General features: G+C 36.0%; 1 protein-coding gene across 1 annotated transcript; it reads right to left on the bottom strand.

Moving 5' to 3' along the window:
* Positions 1 to 3699: 3699 nt before the first annotated feature.
* Positions 3700 to 19351, bottom strand: LOC107563226 (choline transporter-like protein 2). The gene is made up of 21 exons (XM_016248038.1): positions 19318 to 19351; positions 18224 to 18319; positions 15876 to 15954; positions 14844 to 14928; positions 14141 to 14257; positions 13979 to 14039; positions 13726 to 13846; positions 13506 to 13589; positions 12131 to 12243; positions 11917 to 12048; positions 11428 to 11527; positions 11181 to 11273; positions 10365 to 10449; positions 9941 to 10203; positions 9748 to 9842; positions 9212 to 9315; positions 8433 to 8506; positions 8146 to 8216; positions 7884 to 7972; positions 6892 to 6976; positions 3700 to 4205 (listed from the first exon to the last, which is right to left on the bottom strand). The coding sequence occupies exons 1-21, from the start codon at positions 19349 to 19351 to the stop codon at positions 4108 to 4110; spliced, it is 2079 nt and encodes a 692-aa protein (XP_016103524.1). The 3' UTR covers positions 3700 to 4107.
* Between the last annotated feature and the right edge of the window lie 1387 nt (positions 19352 to 20738).

Genomic DNA, 20738 nt, shown 5'->3' with positions numbered 1-20738 from the left:
ACCCATTATAAACGAGGCATTTGTTGCATCCAGTGGGGACATAATTATGGATTATAATGACTTATACTGTCTTTTTACGCGTTGCATTGCATCTCGCCGCGTAAACATAAATCCATGTCTGCATTTGTGATCGGAGAAATGACAAACAACAAGCCCTACTCTACACTGCTCAAAACTCACGTTTGAATCATCAGTGGCAAATTCTTTAAATATATATTTTTTAAAAACGTACTTACAGTCTGTGAGTCAGAACAGCCACTTTCACAACGAAACACACAGCGCCTTCACGCCATGGCGGCGGCGGCAACAACAATACTACAGCGAGAATAAAAGTTACTTTCTTTGCGTGAACATTTGGGCGGCGTTATGCAAAAAACGTACTTACAGTCTGTGAGTCAGAACAGCCACTTTCACAACGAAACACACAGCGCCTTCACGGCATGGCGGCGGCGGCAACAACAATACTACAGTGAGAATAAAAGTTACTTTCTTTGCGTGAACATTTGGGCGGCGTTATGCAAATCTTCCCACATCGTGATGTAGATATGTGGGGACGTGTTAGAACGAGGCGTTTTAGGTAGGTGTGGCTGACTCTGAAATTTTATAAAGAACATCTTTTTGAATTTGAGATGTTAGTCTTTGCAACTTTACAGATCTTCTTTATGCACCAAGAGCTTGTAACACTCCAAAGAGAAAAATTTTAATCAGATGACCTCTTTTAAATATAATTTAAAGAAAACACAAAGGTTGTGTTTGTACATCTATAAATGTAAAATGAAGTGACAAATAGCCTCACTTTCATAGAGTTTGTCGGCGTACCGTCTCGTACTGATCTAAAGGGGCTCGATCAGGTATAACAATAATTACTTTTTTTTTTTATGAATGAGGTTTTTCCTAGAGTAACTTTTTTGACCTAAACAAAACGTGCATTCATGAAAAGGTAACTTTTTTTAAAATAATAAAAATGAATGAATATTATACCACTACATGTGCCATTTTTTCAATATTGCAAGCCATTTAATTAGACTTTTAATGTGAACATAACATTGCCTATATGTAGCGTATACTTACATATCTATAAATATAGATGTATATAGAAAATGACAATGTTTCAATACAAAACCAGTTATATAAAATATAAATTTTTGGGGAAAAAAATATTGAACTCTAATATTCGATATATATATATATATTCGATATATAGCACATACATACGTGTGTGTATATACATGTATATATTTTTTTAAACTAATATTGAATTCTATTATGGCATTGACAGCAGCTACTGATGCATTTATGAAATGCATCAGTAGTTGCTGTAATGCTATATTAAGAGTTCAATAAATTTATATCAAATTTAAATTTATATATAAAATGTATACTTCATAATACACTTTTTTACTTTGTTTAACAATCATATTATGAAGGCTCTGACAGCCAATCTTATATTTAAAATATTACTTCTATATCCTCATAAAGGGCTGGAGATGAAGTGCCTGAGGGAAGGGCTTTTCTGGTTGGTGCACAAAAGAGGCCAAGAGCTCAGCGTGTGTCTCGTGGGACTGGTGTGATGTAGTTACTGTCGTCACTGCCGATCATCTGATCTAGCCGCTAAACTTGCCAAATAATGTTTTGCACACTGGTAGAGACGTGTGCTTCATTATACTATGAGGGCAGGTGGAATTTTCCAATCTCGAATTCTGTTTTATTGCATAAGCAAAATGAAGTGAGATGAAACAAACAGTAATTAGGACACGGCTGGTGTGTGAAAATGATAGGACAAGCTAAGGCCACAAAACCTAACCTAATATTATGTCATTTTTGCAGAGCACACAATAACACCTACATTCTGTGTTAATAAACAATAACTTGAAACCTGAGCTCTGGATTTAACTCCCAAAGTGCATATGAGCTCTATAAAACTGGGTTTCGCTGTAACAGGAAGACATCAGCCCCTGGAGATGTGGGTATCATGGTCACTATGGGAGCTGTGCTTCTGTATTGTTGAGGGAGTTCAGGCACTTTGAAAACAGTGTTACACAAGACAATGTGTTTGAATAGCATGGTTATTTGTAGCACAACAGAACTTCCCTATGGGAGTGGGATTTTGTATTTTAATACTTTCCTAATATTCTAGAATATCAGAAAACTTTTTTTTTTTAATTTCCTGGTTAGAATGACAAAGGACATAATAATAACACCCCGATAAGAGTTCAAGACATCTTTCAACATTTAAAATATGGGGAACAACATGATTTTGCCTTTTAGTACTTATTACCGTTTTTACAATGGGAAAAACATTAGAGAATATTTTCATTTTCTGGTTAGATAGACAAGCTATAACTATAACAATTCCATAAGAGTTCAAGAGATCTTACAAACTTTAAACTACAGTGAATTTGAGTAAATTTAGCTCCGTTCACCCTATATTGAAATTTCTCCACAATTAATAAGTTAATAATATTGTTGTTGACATATGAATTGAAACTCTTTGACAAAGTAAACAATTAGAAGAAATTGTTTACTGCAGTTTGAACCAGCATATGAAGCAAGTTTAAACAATATAAAGTGAGAAAAAGTGAAAAATTGAAACTATACCACCGGAGATGTATGTGCTAAACTTGAAGGAATAGTTCACCCAAATGTGAAAACATGCTGAAAATGTGCTCACCCTCAGGCCATCCTAGATGTAGAGGAGTTTGTTTCTTCATCAGAACAGATTTGGAGAAATGTAGCATTCCATCACTTGCTCACCACTTGATCCTCTGCAGTGAATGGGTGCCGTCAGAATGAGCGTCCAAACAGCTGATAAAAACATTGGGTGAACTATTCCTATAAAGGCTGTGTTTGAATGATATGTCACCATATATTTAAACTACTGTATGATTTTTTTTTTGAATCAGTACTTGTCAATAATTAGGCAAAATGTCTTGAAAATGGAAAACAAGACCTCCAGAGAAGTATATAGATGTCATGAAATGGTTTTACATTATTTTAGCACTGATGACACATGAAAAATGCTAAAATAAAATATTTCTCCATACTATCACCAAGAGAAAACTCATCTTTAACACATACTTGATTTAAAGTGAGTAAAAAGACTGCTCTAGATAAGAGCTCCTGCAAAAATAGATGGACTTCTGTATATTTGGTCAACAGCGCCACCTTGTGGGTGACTGAAAATTTGATAGTTATATAATTAGCCGCTCTAGGCAAGTAACTATTAGAAGTGTAGTAAACTGTAAAATTATTTGCGCAACAAACCAGTGTGTTTAGGAATACGATAATAAACTAAAATAATATTATAAGACCAGTTATTAATACCAGTTTGCAATATCTTGTAATAAATTGTAATATAGACACATGCATTTTCTGTAAAGCTGCTTTGAAACAATGTGTATCGTGAAAAGCGGTATACAAATCAATTTGAATTGAATATCAAGAAGCATAACGGGCTGTTTTTGATCAGTTAAATGAACTGTAAACAGATGACACCGGAAGTCTCGCACATCCAATTAGCAAATGGCTGCTATAGCTATTGGGTAAAAAATTGCTACTTGCTAAAATAAGCATTTAATGTAAAACAATGTTTTTATATTTAAAAGTGAAACTTATTGATCACTGATCTCGGTCTCTCTCACACACAAACCTTTAGGCCTACACCAATTTAAAGTCTGATAAACAGATTTTACCCGAGTATTGTAGAAAATTCTTTATTTATCATGTATTGAGGCGTACCAACGTGTAACAAAACACTTAAAACACTGAATAAAGTCAAGAACACGGTTATAGTCAAGAAGTCTGAATCGCTTTACCTACATACAGGCACTTCTTCTTCTTCCGTCTAGGCCCAAACATTTCAATTATTCTTTAAAGTATTCATTAAAACATTTGGCAGTTATTGCAAAAGCTTTTTAGACATTAAATATAGAAATTCATTCTAAATAAACTTTATGCATATGGCTGAGATACTGAGGTCAATCACTTTGATGTGTTTCATAATTCACATGATTGTCTGGTTCTCTAAGGCACGATAAACACGGCAATGAAAACGATTTCTCAAGCGCTGCCGAGGCACATACATATAACCCTGACCATCAGTGAGGACTAGTTGGCCTGGTTCTTCTTCTTCAAAACATTGAGAAGGTTTTCAGACATCAGATAGGGTCGTTCTGGGCTGCCATCGTTCCTCTCCAGGTCCTCCACTGTGATAAATGAATGTGAGAAAAGATGTTGAAGAACAAACGAGCCACGGTTTACCTTTAGCTAGCACACAGGAGGAAAGGAAAGTGCCATGCCTGCCTTCATCAAACACACAACGTAGACAGACCTAAATAACAAATGCAACTTCTTGCATAATATTTATTAAAGATTAAATAAAAAATACTGACATGTTAAGTAGCAAAGCACCCAAAAGACAAAGTTAAAGGCTTCTCGAGAAGGCAACAAGGTGCTTTTCCAAAGCAGGTTGCAAATTGCTACCAAAAACAGTAGACAACCTTAAAGTGCATTAAAAAGTTATGGCATACAATCTGGAAGAAATGCAGCAATATCATTAGCTGTAGGGCACTTAAAAAAAAATTTAAGAGTAACATTATATATGTTTGTCCATCATAGAATAAAACAGAAAAAACAAAAAGGACAAAATGCATTATTCATCTGACAGCACAGACAAGCAAAACATTGAATCAGAAACTTCATGTAAAACAGCCAAGTGATGTATAAAAATAAGTCTGGTAAAGTAACAAGTCTGACAGTTGTTGTCTTAAAGCTGTGCTGCTGAGCAGAAGAACAGATGCAAAGCAGAAGACACTCACTTAAAGGGTTAGTTCACCCAAAAATGCAAATTAGCTTGTGTTTTACTCCCCCTCGCGGCATCCTACACTCTTAAAAATAAAGGTACTTCACAATGCCATAGAAGAACCTTTTTGTCTAAATGGTTCCATAAAGAACCTTTAACATCTGAAGAACCTTTCTGTTTCACAAAAGCTTCTTTGTGGCGAAAGAAGGTTCTTCAGATTACAAAAATGTAAGAAAGAGGTGGTTCTTTAAAGAACCTTTGACTGAATGGTTCTTTGTGGAACCAAAAATGCTTCTTCTATGGCATCGCTTAAAGAACCTTTTGAAGCACCTTTATTTTTAAGAGTGTAGATGTACATGACTTTCTTCTTTCAGACGAATCCAGTCGGAGTTATATTAAAAATTGTCCTGGCTATTCCAAGCTCTATCATTGCAGTCAGCGGGTGTTGCAGTTGAACGGTCCACAGGTCGTCAAATAAAGCGCATGCATTCATAATACAACGTGCCTCACACGGCTCCGGGGGGTGAATAAAGGCCTTCTGTAGTGAATGCATGCGTTTTTGTAAGAAAAATATCCATATTTCAAACGTAATAAACACTTTTCTCTCACTTCCGGTATCTGTCATACGCAGAAGCTGTTCCGGCGGAAAGAAAAAGTCATATACACCTAGGAAGCCTCGAGGGCGAGTAAAACACAAGCTAATTTGCATTTTTGGGTGAACTAACCCAAAATGAAACATGAACATGAAATCAACACTGACCTTATTTGCTTTCTTAACACACATTCATATTGTGCATAACTGCAACGGTCAAAGACACTTTTCATCAGCCAAGTTGTATTATTGTTTTAATAGTAACACTTTACAATAACGTCTCAGTTAAAAAATTTGCTAACAAACTAACAATTACATACATTTGTTAGAGTATTTATTGACCTTTGTTGAAATTAGTTAACAAAAATACAACTGTTCATTGTTAGTTTATATTAACAAATTAAACTTGATTTTAATAATCAGTATTAGTTACTGTTGAAACTAACATTAAGATTAACAAATGGAACCTTATCGTAAAGTGTTACCGTTTTTATGATTTAATATCCTGTTTCGCTTTGAGAAACTTCACATTATTAAAAAATGGCTTGTGAAAGCATTATCATGTTATTCTCAAGATAATTTTCCCTAACAGTCCTTTTATTTCCTTAAAATACAACTATTGAATGACAGACAGCTGAATGATTATTTAATAACTGTAGGTATGACTGAACCTTGTGACCATTCAGTCTCTAAATGTACTAAATGAGGTTACATTACCACACATAATTACACATTCTAGGTCACTTTCATCAGTTTTCCATTGTTTTGTCGAGAGCCGCCAACTGCATCGCCATGTCACGTGAAGTAGGGGTCTGAGCCGCATCCGTGTCCTTCATCAGGATGTCATGCAGCTCTGTGGTCATGTAATACGGTCGCGTTGCAGAGCCATCATTACGCTCAAGGTCTTCACCTTTTTGTGGTGTTAGTGGGTTTAGTGACGGGAGGATGTCAGAGGGAATGAGCAAGGAATTGTGTAGGTATGATAAAAGTGAAATTAAGTTTGTGAGGAACAGATGTTGAATATGAAGGTGTTGAATAGAAAACCCAAGAGATAGGGGAGGGGAGAGGGAACAGCCATAAAAGAAGAAAGAGAAAAAAAGAATCAGGTTATTATGAGATGAAAGACAGAAAAGCATATCAGTCCCACTGAAATGACACCCCTTAGTTAAGCAGGTACCACAGACAGATTAGAAACACCTCATACCAGAATATATAACTGAAACAGTGTAAATTCTCAGTCTAACGTGCCATCAGAGGTTTAAACCCATCTACATGCACTGCCATGCACAATGAAGAGTCAGTCGCTCATTAGTGACACAATGCTTCATCCAAATAGATTACATTTTCCCTAAATGCAGAATTATACCATTTTCTAAAGGATCAAAAATTACGATTTGATTTGATTTTCTACCTTCCGGAGTGGAGCTTGATGGCTTGATATTTATACTCATACTACCGGTTTCTGGAGTGAAAACACTTATTAATGCCAAGTACTCACAGAAGCAGAGGAAGAGTGTGTCCACACACATGGCGTAAACGCTGAAAAACCCATGTGCAATGAGGTAGGAGCCCACCAACACAGTCTGGAGAAGAAGAAAAAAACCGCAAACAGATTTTTCAGACAGACAGCTGCAGCTTTTATTTAATTGTCTATAAATCCAGGCTAAATACAGGTAGCATACATGCATGCATTACCGTTTAAAGGTGTGGGTTTTTATTTTAAAGTGACAGATTTATTCAACAGGGATGTATTGATAAAAGACAGCAAAGACAAAATATTACAAAAGATTTCTATTTCAAATACATGTTTTTCCAAACTTTGCTCAAAGAATTCTGAACAGCAATCAGAACAGGATCATGTGACACTGAAGACTGGAGTAATGATGCTGAAAATTCAGCTTTGCATCACAGGAATAAATTACATTATAAAATATATTCAAATAGTTATTTTAAATTGTAATAATATTTCACAATATTACTGTATTTTTGATCAAATAAATACAGTCTTGGTGAACATAAGAGACTTCTTTTAAAAACAAATCTTACTGGCCTTGTGTTACACTTATGTTCTGTTTCGATCATGATTTCATTGCGTTTTGGTTCCGTCTTCCTTGTTTTGTCTTTTGACCTAGTTTCTCTGTTTAATTACTAATTTCGTTCACCTGTTGTTTAGTGAATTATCTCATTTGCTTCAGTGTATTTAAGCCCTTCAGTTACGCGAGTTCATTGTCTGGTATTGTTTGTGTTTCTTCTCATTTGGAGTCACTTTGTCTAATAAATAAAGTTTTTTTTAATTACTTCATCCACCTTCCTCATACTTGGACTAAACGTGACACCCTGAACTCTGATCACTGGCTGAGCCAATGTTGTCTTTATTTCTGACATGCCCATTATTTGGACATTACAAATTAGACGGGTGAGTTAATAAAATACAACACTGTTAATTAAAATTTTTATTTTAATTATTTATAGTCTCAATCGATCACTCACCAAAATAGGAACCCAGTAGTAATGGAGGCTGGGAGCGGCGCCCTTAAACGCATCCGTATGTCCTGAGAAGAAGAAGAAAGCGAAGATCCCTGGGGGAAAAAAAAGAGGGAGTGAGAAAAGCCACTATGTATTCCATCAAAATATAATCTAACAAAATAAAGTTGTATCATTTATTAACTTTGTCAGTAGTAATTAAATCGGTGTTCTATAACCATTATTTCATTCTCTCTCTGGTTAAAAAAAAAAAAAAAAAAAAACTTACCCACAAGTCCAACAATGAGGAGTTTTCCAAGGAATAAGATGAAATCGGTGACCTTATCCAAGACTACCACCCTGTGATGAGTGAAAACATCTGTGAAACATTCTTCAAATTCAGCCAGCCAACATCAGCTTACGGCCTAGAGAGTGCCTCACTTTCTGCACCCTGCCTTGTGAACTATTTTTAAATTGTTGGTCTATATGTAAATGCATGCACTGCTTTGCTGTTATCAGCATCACATTTCATTGTTTGTTAGTGTTTCACAACATCAGCTTTAAGATGACACCTACCTAATTACATTTCTCATGAGGAGGAAGAAGGCATCACGTGCTGATCGGCAGAAGTTTTTTCCATATATGGCCACCTGTGGCAGAAAATACACTTAAGATTGCATATAGAGATGCTAATAAGACCATATATATAGTCAAGAGTGTAGGCATCAGGAAAAAATGAGATTGCCTCCTTTTTGACACTTTAGTGTATGGGTGCCGTCAGAATGAGAGTCCAAACAGACGATAAAAACAACACAATAATCTACAAGTAATCCACACCACTCCAGTCCATCAGTTAACATCATGTGAAGTGAAACATTGCAGGTCAAGTGTAATATGCACAGATCAATCACAATTTAAAAGTGAAAACAGTTCTAAACAAATATATCGGTTGACATTGATGGGAGAGGATAACCGGTTGGACTTTTTTCCACTAGAAAAAAGCTTTATTATGGATTATAGACTGGTATTTTGGCCAACGGTTTAAACGTTTTGATGGATTTTTTGTTACAAACACACAGCTTTTCGCCTCATAACATGTTAACTGATGGACTGGAGTCATGTTGGATTACTTGTGGATTATTGTGATGTTTTTATCAGCTGCTTTGACTCTCATTCTGACGGCACCCATTTACTGCAGAGGATCCTTTGGTGAGCAAGTGATGTAATGCTACTTTCTCCAAATCTGTTCTGATGACGAAACAAACTCATGGGTGGTCTGAGGGTGAGTAAATATTTAGCAAATTTTATTTTTTTTGGTGAACTATTCCTTTAAGTTGTAAAGAGAGAACACGCACCATAATGTAGGTGTTCCTGTTCATGAACTTAATGAACTTCTCCAGGCACCAGAAGCAGCATTTCAAACAGCACAACAAGAACTTGGCAAATTTATTCTCTGCTCCTACGGGATCAAAAGAAAGCAAAAGAGTTCACACACACAAGTTCACAAACAGATTATTGTGAAGAGTGTGGGATATGGCAGTGGATAACAGTAGGGGCATCATCTCAAAACTGCAGGGTCTCTAATCACCCTAAATATAATAAAGACCAGCTGAAATGTATATTAACCAACTTATTACATGACTACTTATAAATAAAAGGACATGAATTATTGATCCGAGTTGACGCCATTTTATAATGTGAGAAGAAATAGGCTGCAGAGTAATCCGAGAGACATGAAACTAGCATAACTGTGTAGGAAAAGGCTTTAATTTATATGCTTTAACGGTCACTGTATGTGCACATATTTCATAATATATTGCAATGATTATCCAATTAGATCAATTTTCCCAGTGGGTCAAATAATAACTGACTGTAAATGTTTTTCTCTTACCCTTGAGTTTGTGGTCAATATACTCCAGCAGAACCCTGATAATCTGGACGATGGCGAGGATGAGAGAACCAAACGCCAGAGAGCCTGTGTGATATCTGTGTGTGTACAAAATGCATTAAATATATCAACTAAATCATCCTTAAGACCCTTTGCTAACATGCATAATTGCATATATCTTTATCTAAAGCCAGACCTGAGGGATCTGCCCAGAGAGGCACACAGCGGGAAAGCGGGCATGTCATTGGGTTTATTAGGAGCCCAGTAGTAGGATGCAAACGCTCCTGCCAGAGTCATCTGACCCAGAGCAGTGACAAAGTTTGCACACCAGAAGAACAGGAAGACATTGTAGAATTGAAGGAAGATCAGGTATTTGTGATATGGCGTTTCCCCACCATAGAAAGCAAACAGGCACTCAGAACGCGGACAGTCTCTCTTCATATTAGAAAGAGTGAAGTTCTGGAAAAATCAGAGAAATGAGAAACAGGGATCATTCACTTTGGGACTGTACTACATATTCACAGTAAAAAAAAATGTGTATAATGTGTCTAATGTTATGTAATGTATAATGTGTATAATACGCAGTGTAATATTTTGGCACTATGATTATGCATGAATACCTCAGGGATGCAGGTTTCTCTTGCATGTGGACAAACGGTCTCATTGAAAACCTTATAAACAGGTTCACTGGATGTAGAGAGGAAACTGAGCAGAGTGATTAAGGACTAATACCGGTGTGATCGTGACAAATATATTAAACACCTTTTATACACAATTCTGTATTGAGAGAACCGTTTGGGATATTAGATTGCCATATACATCTATTAGGGCCGAGTTGCTGGGAATTATAGCATTCCATATAGCAAAAAAATGATGCTAATATTATATGTACAGTGGGGCAAAAAAGTATTTAGTCAGCCACCAATTGTGCAAGTTCTCCCACTTAAAAAGATGAGAGAGGCCTGTAATTTTCATCATAGGTATACCTCAACTATGAGAGACAAAATGAGAAAAAAAAATCCAGAAAATCACACTCCACCGACAGTCATTCAAAAGTATCCGTGTATTCAGATTTAATATTTTATTTATTTATCTACATTTTTTTCATTTTGTAGTTCAAAATTATATATTCATTTAATTTAATTCAGTTTTAGATGTATTGACTGACGATCATTCAAAAGTATCTGCGTATTCATATTTACATAAATGTATAAAAAACATTTTTTTATTTAATTTAATTTTTTTTATCTTTTTCTGGAGGCTCCTAAAATCATATATTGGACTTACATTTGTTTGTTTTGGTGAGTGACTCAGGAGGTGACCTTTGACCTTCCATTAGAGCGATTTTAATTAAGATTAAGTGAGTGACTGTAAGATGTAGGTTCCTGTATAAAAGTGCCAACATTGATTAATGTTTCCACTTGAGTCAAGGATACACTGCAGTGACGCCCCAGTACGCGATGACTATGGTCAGGAGGAAGAAAGTAAAAATAGGGTAGAACAGCGAAGACATCACATAACCGACGGCCCTGAAAAAGGACAAAGAAAACAGCGCTGAGGATAAACAAGACTTGTAGGTAAAATATCTTTAAACTTTAATAGTAGGCAGAATGCCCATAACAAGATGTTATTATTGTGGAATGTCTTTACTAATGTTTCATATAGATTCCCAAAAACGCAAACCTGCTGGCCTCCTTCATGAGTTCAACAGCGATCCGAATTCGGTTTCTGAGGAAGATGAGGACAATGATGATGATGACTTCCAAAATAGCCAAGATGATGACTGCAGAGAGGAACAGGAGTTACTTTCACATTTAAAACTGCTAAATCCACAGCAAAACTACTTGACTTTTCTTAGAGGAGTTGTGAGAGAAAGAAAGACTAGCCACAGCAAAATAGTAATAAACTGACAACTAAATTGTCTGCATAAGTTTGCCCATGCAGCCATTATGCTAAGGGTGTTGTAGATGACTTTTAGTGTGTTGCTATGCATTTGCTAGCGTGCTCGAGATGGCTGCTTCTTGGCCCTAATTAAAAGACAATATTATGATAATGGCTCAGGTTCCTCCTTCAGTTTTGTGGTACGAATTACAGGCTGTAATTCAATATTTAAGGTCTTTTTGATGGTTTCTAACCCCAAATATGAGCAATAGTAACAGCATGGCTACTCACTGAAGGCCAGCCAGGTCTGTCTGATGTGCAGGTATACAGAGAAATCAGGCTGGAAGCCCAGCTGCTGTAGCGTGATATTAGCACCAGGTGTGTCCTTCAGATTTACATACTTTATGCTGCAGTGAACAATACCTGTGTAAGGAACAAATGATTGAGAGTTTAACAGATATACAGGACTAGATTAATGTATTGAAGAATATAATCCATGCCATACCATAGGCAAAGACAGCGATGACCATGACGATCATGACCCAGACCATGATTCCAGCCAGATAACGCAGAAGAACGATGAAGATCAGACTCACCACCACAGCAATCAGCAAACAACTGCATGAAGAAACAGATTAATGTCGGTTTCACACCGCAGGCTTGAGCTTCAAATCAGCTTTGAGTCAGCGTAACTCCATTGTCACTGCAGCTGCAGACTTGCAAGAGTATTCACACTGGAAGCATCTGTACTGCGTCACAGCAGCGGCTCCAACGCTACTGTACATATTTCTTTACCAAGACAACTATAAATTTGGTTTTAGAAGTTGGTCAGTTATAAACTTGAAAGTTTGGGGATTCACATGTAAATGGTAAACAAAAACAGCTCCGATCATGTCGTTTCAGTCATGCTTCGATATAGAGCGTGCTGTTTTTTTTTATAAAACACCATACTTTAACCCAAACTGAATAATTAAAAACAATGGGTTTAAATGGGTAAATCTTCTATACATATTTTTTATTCTTAATGGTCTTTTCTGACATACTCCAATTCTTGTTAAAACCCACTAGACATGCTTATTCTGTGCATTTTTAGCACTTTTTGTGTGAAATCATATTAATTTTGTCCATCAAAAGTGTGCTGCCACTTAATTGAGCATGAGCGGCGCACCAAAAATAGACTCCAAAACGCTGAAAAAAAATGTGCTGCTCGCGCTTGCGGTGTGAAACCTGCCTAACACTTGGTCACAGCAGGAAAGACAAACCAGTGTTATTACTGTTGACTAAAACTATTACAAACATTCTTTAAAAAACATTCATTGAAATAAAATAACGGTTAACTGACAAACAGGATTTAAATTTTATTTTTACATAAAACTGACTATATATACACATATATTTAACATGTACACAATTTTTTTTATTATAAAAAAAAACTGTTATATTATACAAGTAACCACTTTAAGTAGTAAACTATACTGAACTAATATCAAATTTATATCATAAAAATTATATCAGGTTTATATCATTTCTAATTTTCATTTAGCTTAAGTTGAAATTCTAAAATTAAAACGGAGAATGCCTAAATTAAAACTGAAATAAATATTATTATTATATTATCATCATCATCAACTAAACAGAAATATATAAAAAGTTAAAACTAAAACAAGACAAAAATATACAACAAAATTACTAAAAACGTATAAAAAATTAAATATGAAATAAATCATATGAATCAAAAATATTAATTATATTAAAATAACACTGATCCAAACATTGCCACTAAATATTTTATTGAAAGATAGGATATATATTTATATTGACTAATATAAAAAATACTTTTTTATATATATATAAAAAAAAAATCTTACATTAAAACTTACATTAGGATCCAGTACCAAGACTTTGTGTAATCCTCAAAGATCTTCATTGCAACTTGACGACCCTCCATGACTATTGTTGCGTTCCTTTGATTGTCAAAACAAATATGAATTAATAATAAATAGCCCCTTGAATTGCACTGCAATTGCAGCAGTGGCATATAAATGAGTGATTTTCTTGCATATGCATGTTTGAGTATTTGACTAGTATAAATATGTTTACTTCATTCCAGCCACCAGGTCTTTTGCATCTCTTATTTTGTCTCCATCATTAAAGGTTTCTTGATCGCCCACTGTGATGACTTCACCCTTTTTGCCCAGAGATGGAAAACATCGCTGCAAAACTGAGAGAGAGAGAGAGAGAGAGAGAGAGAGAGAGAGAGAGAGAGAAAATAGGATTAAGAAACAGAATCATGAAAAATTAGTAATAATGTCCCATACAGTAAATATCGCATTAATAAAAACAAAAGCTTTACATGGTTTGCTGGAAATCAGATATGCAGGGCACAGTTTTTCTTGCAAAATTTGCGGCACTGACTTTAAAGGGAGACAGAATTGATCGGTTATTAGACATTTGCAAAAATATTAACTGAAAATTTAACCAACAGCCAAAAAAGATTTGTTAAAAACTAACTTACCTTCGTCCCTGGGTCTGCTCTGCAATAGCTTTTGTAATATCCCCAGTCTTCGGACTCAATTTTCCCAACGGCGGTAACCAGAGTCATAGTGCGATCAGGACATTTTTCTACACACACCTCCACACAGAAAGAAAACAAACTTCAAGATAGAACAGGTTTGACTCTTAAAAACAAAAAGCAAAAGTCTATAATATATAAGCTTATTTTTTGCATGCACTTATTTACTGAAACATGAGACATCAATGCTAAAAGAAAGCAAGACTTCATAATGGATTACTAGCATACTGCACATACAGTGCCAATTATTTTAAAATAGTATGTGAAACAATCAGTAGTATGTAACAACTCAAAACGTTGCATCATTAATTTGACAAATGCTGTTCATTTATCACCAAGAAAATAGTTAATAATCAATACATAAATACATAATGCATAAAAACAATGATTGCCTTATTTATAAGCTGTTTTGAATGAAAGTGTCTGCTAAAGAAATCATGTAAATAAATACAAATGTTAATGAAAGATAAGTTGAGCACATTGCATCGTGGGATACATTATTCCCCACAGTGCACTCGGGTTGTATACTGCGCATGCAAGCACATAATAGTAGAGAAACTTCATATACTATGAACAGAATTCTGCTATACGAGTAGTACAGTAGTATGCTAATCCACAGACAGAAAAAGGTGGACAGGACACAAACCTGAGGTGTGGGACACTGGAACTCTAAGAGGACCATGGGACTGGCACACTTCATCATGTTAAAGTAGAACAACAAGGGCTTCTTCCTGTTTCACACATCATAAAAACAGATTCTCAATTCATTGAGGCTTATACTGATTCATTTCAATTCAAAATATTCACAGATTCATCAAGCATTCCTAGAAGTCCTTGCAACAATTGTCATTATTATTATTGTTTTTTTCTTTTTTTAAACTGTCCATCTTCCGGTTTGTTGAAGTTCAACTCAGAAAGGCATACGTCATATCATAAGGTAGGCATAACGTAAAATATGGTATTTTAATTAACATGGTATACTGTGCATTTGTGGTCTGCTCTCCTGATTTAATTTACTATACATGTCCTGTGAATAATTCACTGGAATGCACTATGAACCTCTCGTTTTTCTCCCCAAATCCTCACCTCTCTTTCCAGGATTGTTTTCACATGGACGTTTTAAATGAAATGGTCTCTCCTTTTCACTTCTATTTCCTATTAACAGTGATTACTTGAATGTTTCTAATGCAGGTAAATAAAATGTTTGTTATCTGTCAAAATGACAGAAATCACTTTGAAATAGTATCACTCATTGTTCTAGTTAATGAGCATTTTCGATTAAGGCAAAGTATATTACATAACACAGACATATATTACTACAGTGATATTTAACACGTCTTCTTTCGGGTCTGGGTAATATGTTAATGCTTTTACACTTTTAAAATTCCTTTTAATGTTTCGATGGTTTAAGGGTGAGTAGATGTCAGTTCATTGTACCTGGTTTTGCATTCATAAAGCGAACCTTTCGCTGATTATTTACACAGTGTAACAAAAGTTACTCCCATAATTCACTCAAAGCATCATGGGGCGTAGGAAAAAGGTGGGATACTCACATGATTTACAAATGATTGTTACAAAGAATCAGTTCAAAAGACTTCAATTCAGCTATATAATGTCACTAATGATGTCAGAGTAGAGCAACGAATGTCATAATATTCCTACATTTGGTGCAACTTACTCCAGTTGTCCCTGGCCGCAGTACTGTCCCATGCTGTCTGTGGGATAGATTACCTTCCTCGGGTCACCGTGAGTCCAGGCTGACGGATGAAAACAGAAATTATGAGTATTTGACACACACACAGATCAGGACTTCTTGAACCTCTTCAAAAACAGATTTGAATGTCCTTTTTATGAAGCCATTACATTTCCAAAACCATGTCATCATCTCAAAAATGGCTTAGGACAAATATATGTAGGTAAATACTTAGGAGGCTTTCACACTAGCACTTTTGGTGCGCAACCTGGTTCGATTGACGTCCGAGTTCAGTTTGTCTGGATGATGTGAATGCTGTTTTCTGAACTCGGGTGTGAACTCCAGTACGGTTCGCTTCTGATATAAACGCAATCGTCCTAAATCACGGCAGTGAACCGCTATCAATGATGTATGAATTGGTCAAACTGTGTATTTATGAGTTTACTAGCAGAGAGATTTTATTTCTCATTTTTTGCTCGCAGAAATCGACTCCCGCATTCTTTTGAACCTTTGCATTACAGTCTTGACAAACAGACGCAGCAATCAAAATTGTCAAAATCTGAAGTACAACAATAAAAGCGAGCAAGCATCCATTCATTTTGACGTCTTCTGCTTAGCCGTTAACCTAGTAACAGGGGTAAACAGCTGCCACTCTGATGACGCAAACATACCGTGGTTCGGAACCAATAAAACACATTATGAACACAAACTAAGAAGGGGGAAGCAATTGAACTCAGCTTCAGACCAGTCAATCGAACCAAGTGTGAAAGCATCCTTAGAGAAAAAACATTTTTACTGCGTATTAGTGGTTACACTCAACATTTTGAATATATTTGGTTGTTTTGTTTAAATGATGGTTCTTCGGGGGGGGAAAAATCACCTTTTTAAAGTCATATCAGAGCAAATACAGATTATGAAATACTTTGAATCTCAGCAAAATACTGAAATCTAATTTTTTAAGCTATATTGCCCAGCACTAGCAAACACACACAAACAGCCATGCACTCTTCATCACACACAGACCAATAAACAACACTACCATGTAAAAATGTAAAGGGTCATCGTTACACAGTACCAAATCCATCTTTTACACTACTGCAGACTGACTTACCCAGTATTCCCACTGCAACGTAGCCCACTATGGCCACGATGAAGAAGATACAGCAAACAATGTCTGTGCATCCTCTGTGGAGCAGAGAGAGAAAGTCTGTTGCAACATACTTTATGCTTTAAAGGGGTCATGAAATGCATCTTCAGATTTTTATGTTATGTTCTTAAGGTTAGTTTATAAAGTTTGTCAAGTTTTTAGCACCCAAAAAGGTCTAATATTTGTAAGAATGACCATTTTCCATCCTCATTTTCACTCTCTGTGAAAAACAGAGAAGTGAAAGGGGGGTTACTTCTTGAAGAAATGGAAGTAAATTCCCACTGCTGTGATTGGCTAACTTTATTGCATCATATCCACACCTTCTTATACAGGATATGTTGTGTGTTTTGATACTCGAGATGGCAAGCGCTGTGATACAGCCGTATTTTTGAGCCTGACATATGTCACAGTTCCCCCGATTTCAATTCCATGCATTTCAGAAGAGTAGAAAAAATAAGTCACATTTCAAACTGGGGATATAGTTTTGAGTTCTGAAACTTGCAGTGCGTTTATTTATTTATTTTTCTGTAGAGTAACCTCTTTATGTGTGTAAATATCAAGAAATTTCATTAAACAAATCTGCTGTATGGCGTCAGACTTAATGCATGACCACTGTTACAACACTTTAATGGTGCTCTCTTTCTTTCTTTTTTGGAGCTTGACAGTGCCTACTAGAAACTTTTTGCACAGAAAACAAGAGCATTATGAAATTTAATCAAATAACCTAAAGTCATACAGGTTTGAAATGACATGAGAGTGAGTAACTGATGCAAGAATTTTCTTCTTGCTTATGTTCTGAAATCAGCTTGTTTCTTACCTGTGGCTTCAGACCAGGCAATCGAACCAAGTGTGAAAGCACCCTTAGAGAAATTTTTTTTTACTGCGTATTAGTGGTTACACTCAACATTTTGAATATATTTGGTTGTTTTGTTTAAATGATGGTTCTTCTGAAAAAAAAAACACCTTTTTAAAGTCATATCAGAGCAAATACAGATTATGAAATACTTTGAATCTCCGCAAAATAATGAAATCTAAATTTTTTAAGCTATATTGCCCAGCACTAGCAAACACACACAGCCATGCACATCACTCACAGACCAATAAACAACACTACCATGTAAAAATGTAAAGGGTCATCGTTACACAGTACAAAATCCATCTTTTACTCTACTGCAGACTGACTTACCCAGTATTCCCACTGCAACGTAGCCCACTATGGCCACGATGAAGAAGATACAGCAAACAATGTCTGTGCATCCTCTGTGGAGCAGAGAGAAACAGTCTGTTGCAACATACTTTAAAGGGGTCATGAAATGCATCTTCAGATTTTTATGTTATGTTCTTAAGGTTAGTTTATAAAGTTTGTCAAGTTTTTAGCACCCAAAAAGGTCTAATATTTGTAAAAATGACCATTTTCCATCCTCATTTTCACGCTCTGTGGAAAAACTTTATTGCATCATATCCACACCTTCTTATACAGGATATGTTGTGTGTTTTGATACTCGAGATGGCAAGCGCTGTGATACAGCCGTATATTTTTGAGCCTGACATATGTCACAGTTCCCCCGATTTCAATTCCATGCATTTCAGAAGGGTAGAAAAAAATAAGTCACATTTCAAACTGGTGATATAATTTTGAGTTCTGAAACTTGCAGTGCGTTTATTTATTTATTTTTCTGTAGAGTAACCTCTTTATGTGTGTAAATATCAAGAAATTTCATTAAACAAATCTGCTGTATGGCGTCAGACTTAATGCATGACCACTGTTACAACACTTTAATGGTGCAGGGAAACCCCCACCACTTAATGGAAAGATACTGATATAAGAATCCCTACAGTGGCGTGTGACTGTAAACATCCACACCCACTGAGACAGACATTCAATGACTGAGAGTTTTAGTTCCCGGACAGACCAGGGTATTGTGAAGATGGACAAAGGCCTAGTAAGACTCTAATGCAGTGTTAACACACTTCTATGGAATGAATGCAAATGAATAAAAGCCAACAGTAGTGCCATTAGAGTTGCTTCAGGAGACTAAAACGCCCTAAAAACACAGCCGCTGAAATATGTGGACACTGAAATGTCTGGACATGAAACCAGGCTGACTGCACAGAAATACTCCCAACTATCTCATTACTCATACAAGAGAACATGTATACACACCACAACTTTACTTGTGGTAAGCTGTTCAATGTGAGCTTCAAATGGCTTGTCCACAAACCAAAACCATGAAAACACGTGCACACTTGTAAAGACGAGACACCATCAAGCGACTTTACCGTTCTTTTTGTAAGCACCTTCCTCCACAGGCATCTTTATGTTCAACGGCTCTATCTGATGATCTGATAAACCTTCCTCACTGTTAGGCTGGAAAATGGTCTTTCTGCCCACTGACTTTTACTTCCTGATTTCAAGCAGGAAAACAACCTGCCACTGTTAAAAACTGGTTCAGCCAGTCTAGAACAGGTTCAAGCTGAACTAAACACCCCTTTTCAAGCAAGAAAATATTGGATTTCCCTCATTTGATCTTTATAAACTTGGCTCTGTGTGCTTTCTGAACAGTTTTTCTCGTCCTTTTGTCTCTGCAGGAATAAATGGAGCTGTTTTGTGTCTCTAGGGGCTCGAGCTGGGCGTGACGGCAATGACACTCGTTCAAATACATTCATTTTGCTATTTTGTTTCAAAGCAACTTTGTCGCGTAAGTGTCTCTTGAACCTTCCTAAACTGCATTAGCAGCATGACTGAAACGATTTGAACAGATTAGGGCTGCACAATTAATCAAATTTCTAATCGCGATTACAATTATGGATGCCACAATTATGTAATCGTTCAAAGCGGCAATTAATCGTTCAAAGTCCACTTATGTTATTCTGCACGCTTAAGATATATTTTTTTCTTTCTACATGTTATCTTAAGGGTTTTTCCATTGTTTTAGTTTTAGTATAACATAATACCATTCATGTGTTTCATTTTTTTATAAGGCTATAGAAAAGGTTTTTCATTTAGTGTGTTTTCAGCTTGTTTATTTTCATATAAAAATACGGCATGCAGTTGCATCAAACAATAGTATAAACATCATTCAATGTAAATTGTGATAATCTTAATTAATAATCGCAATTACAATTTCAAGGGAATAATCGACAATTATGGTTTTTGTCATAATCGTGCAGCCCTAGAACAGATAAGATCTTCTCTTGCAGGTCACACACAGCCTGATGTCTGTGTAGGTTTATCAATGTGAAATCAAAGTGTGAGAAACTGAACTTTCCGTTGGTTTCACAATATATATACAGACCTGTACAAAACGACATTTTAATGGTTTTAGTTAAAGAGGTCATATGATGCGATTTCAAGTTTTCCTTTCTGTTTGGAGTGTTACAAGCTGATTGTGCATAGATAAGATCCCTGAAGTTGCAAAGACTAAAGTCTCAAAACCAAAGAGATATATTCTTTATCAAAGTTAAGACTCTGCCGGCGCGCTCGTGTGTGTGAGAGAGAGAGAGCGAGAGCGAGAGAGAGCGCGTCACATCACAGTGGAGTCAGCTGTCTTAACCGTGGCTTGTGTACTGCAAACACATACCAGCTTCATCAAGTTTAAAGCTGCAGCCACTTTGGAGGACTCTTCTATCAGCATACAGGATTATGCGGAGTATGTGACTGGGTACATTAGCACTTGTGTAGATAACATTGTACCCACCAC

Source organism: Sinocyclocheilus grahami, unplaced genomic scaffold (genome assembly GCF_001515645.1).
Source record: "Sinocyclocheilus grahami isolate Dianchi unplaced genomic scaffold, SAMN03320097.WGS_v1.1 scaffold863.1, whole genome shotgun sequence".
In the NCBI taxonomy this organism is placed as follows: Eukaryota; Metazoa; Chordata; class Actinopteri; order Cypriniformes; family Cyprinidae; genus Sinocyclocheilus; species Sinocyclocheilus grahami.
The sequence above is the reverse complement of the archived record's forward strand: the minus strand, read 5'-3'. Positions and strand labels throughout refer to the sequence as shown.

Excerpts from the sequence above, each read along its gene's own strand:
- LOC107563226 (XM_016248038.1), bottom strand. The coding sequence starts at position 19,351 with ATGCCTGTGGAGGAAGGTGCTTACAAAAAGAACG. Across the intron at positions 18,320-19,317 it reads AGGTGCTTACAAAAAGAACG|ACTGTTTCTCTCTGCTCCAC; the intron begins GTAAAGTCGCTT and ends ATGTTGCAACAG. Across the intron at positions 11,274-11,427 it reads CTCATGAAGGAGGCCAGCAG|GGCCGTCGGTTATGTGATGT; the intron begins GTTTGCGTTTTT and ends GTCCTTTTTCAG.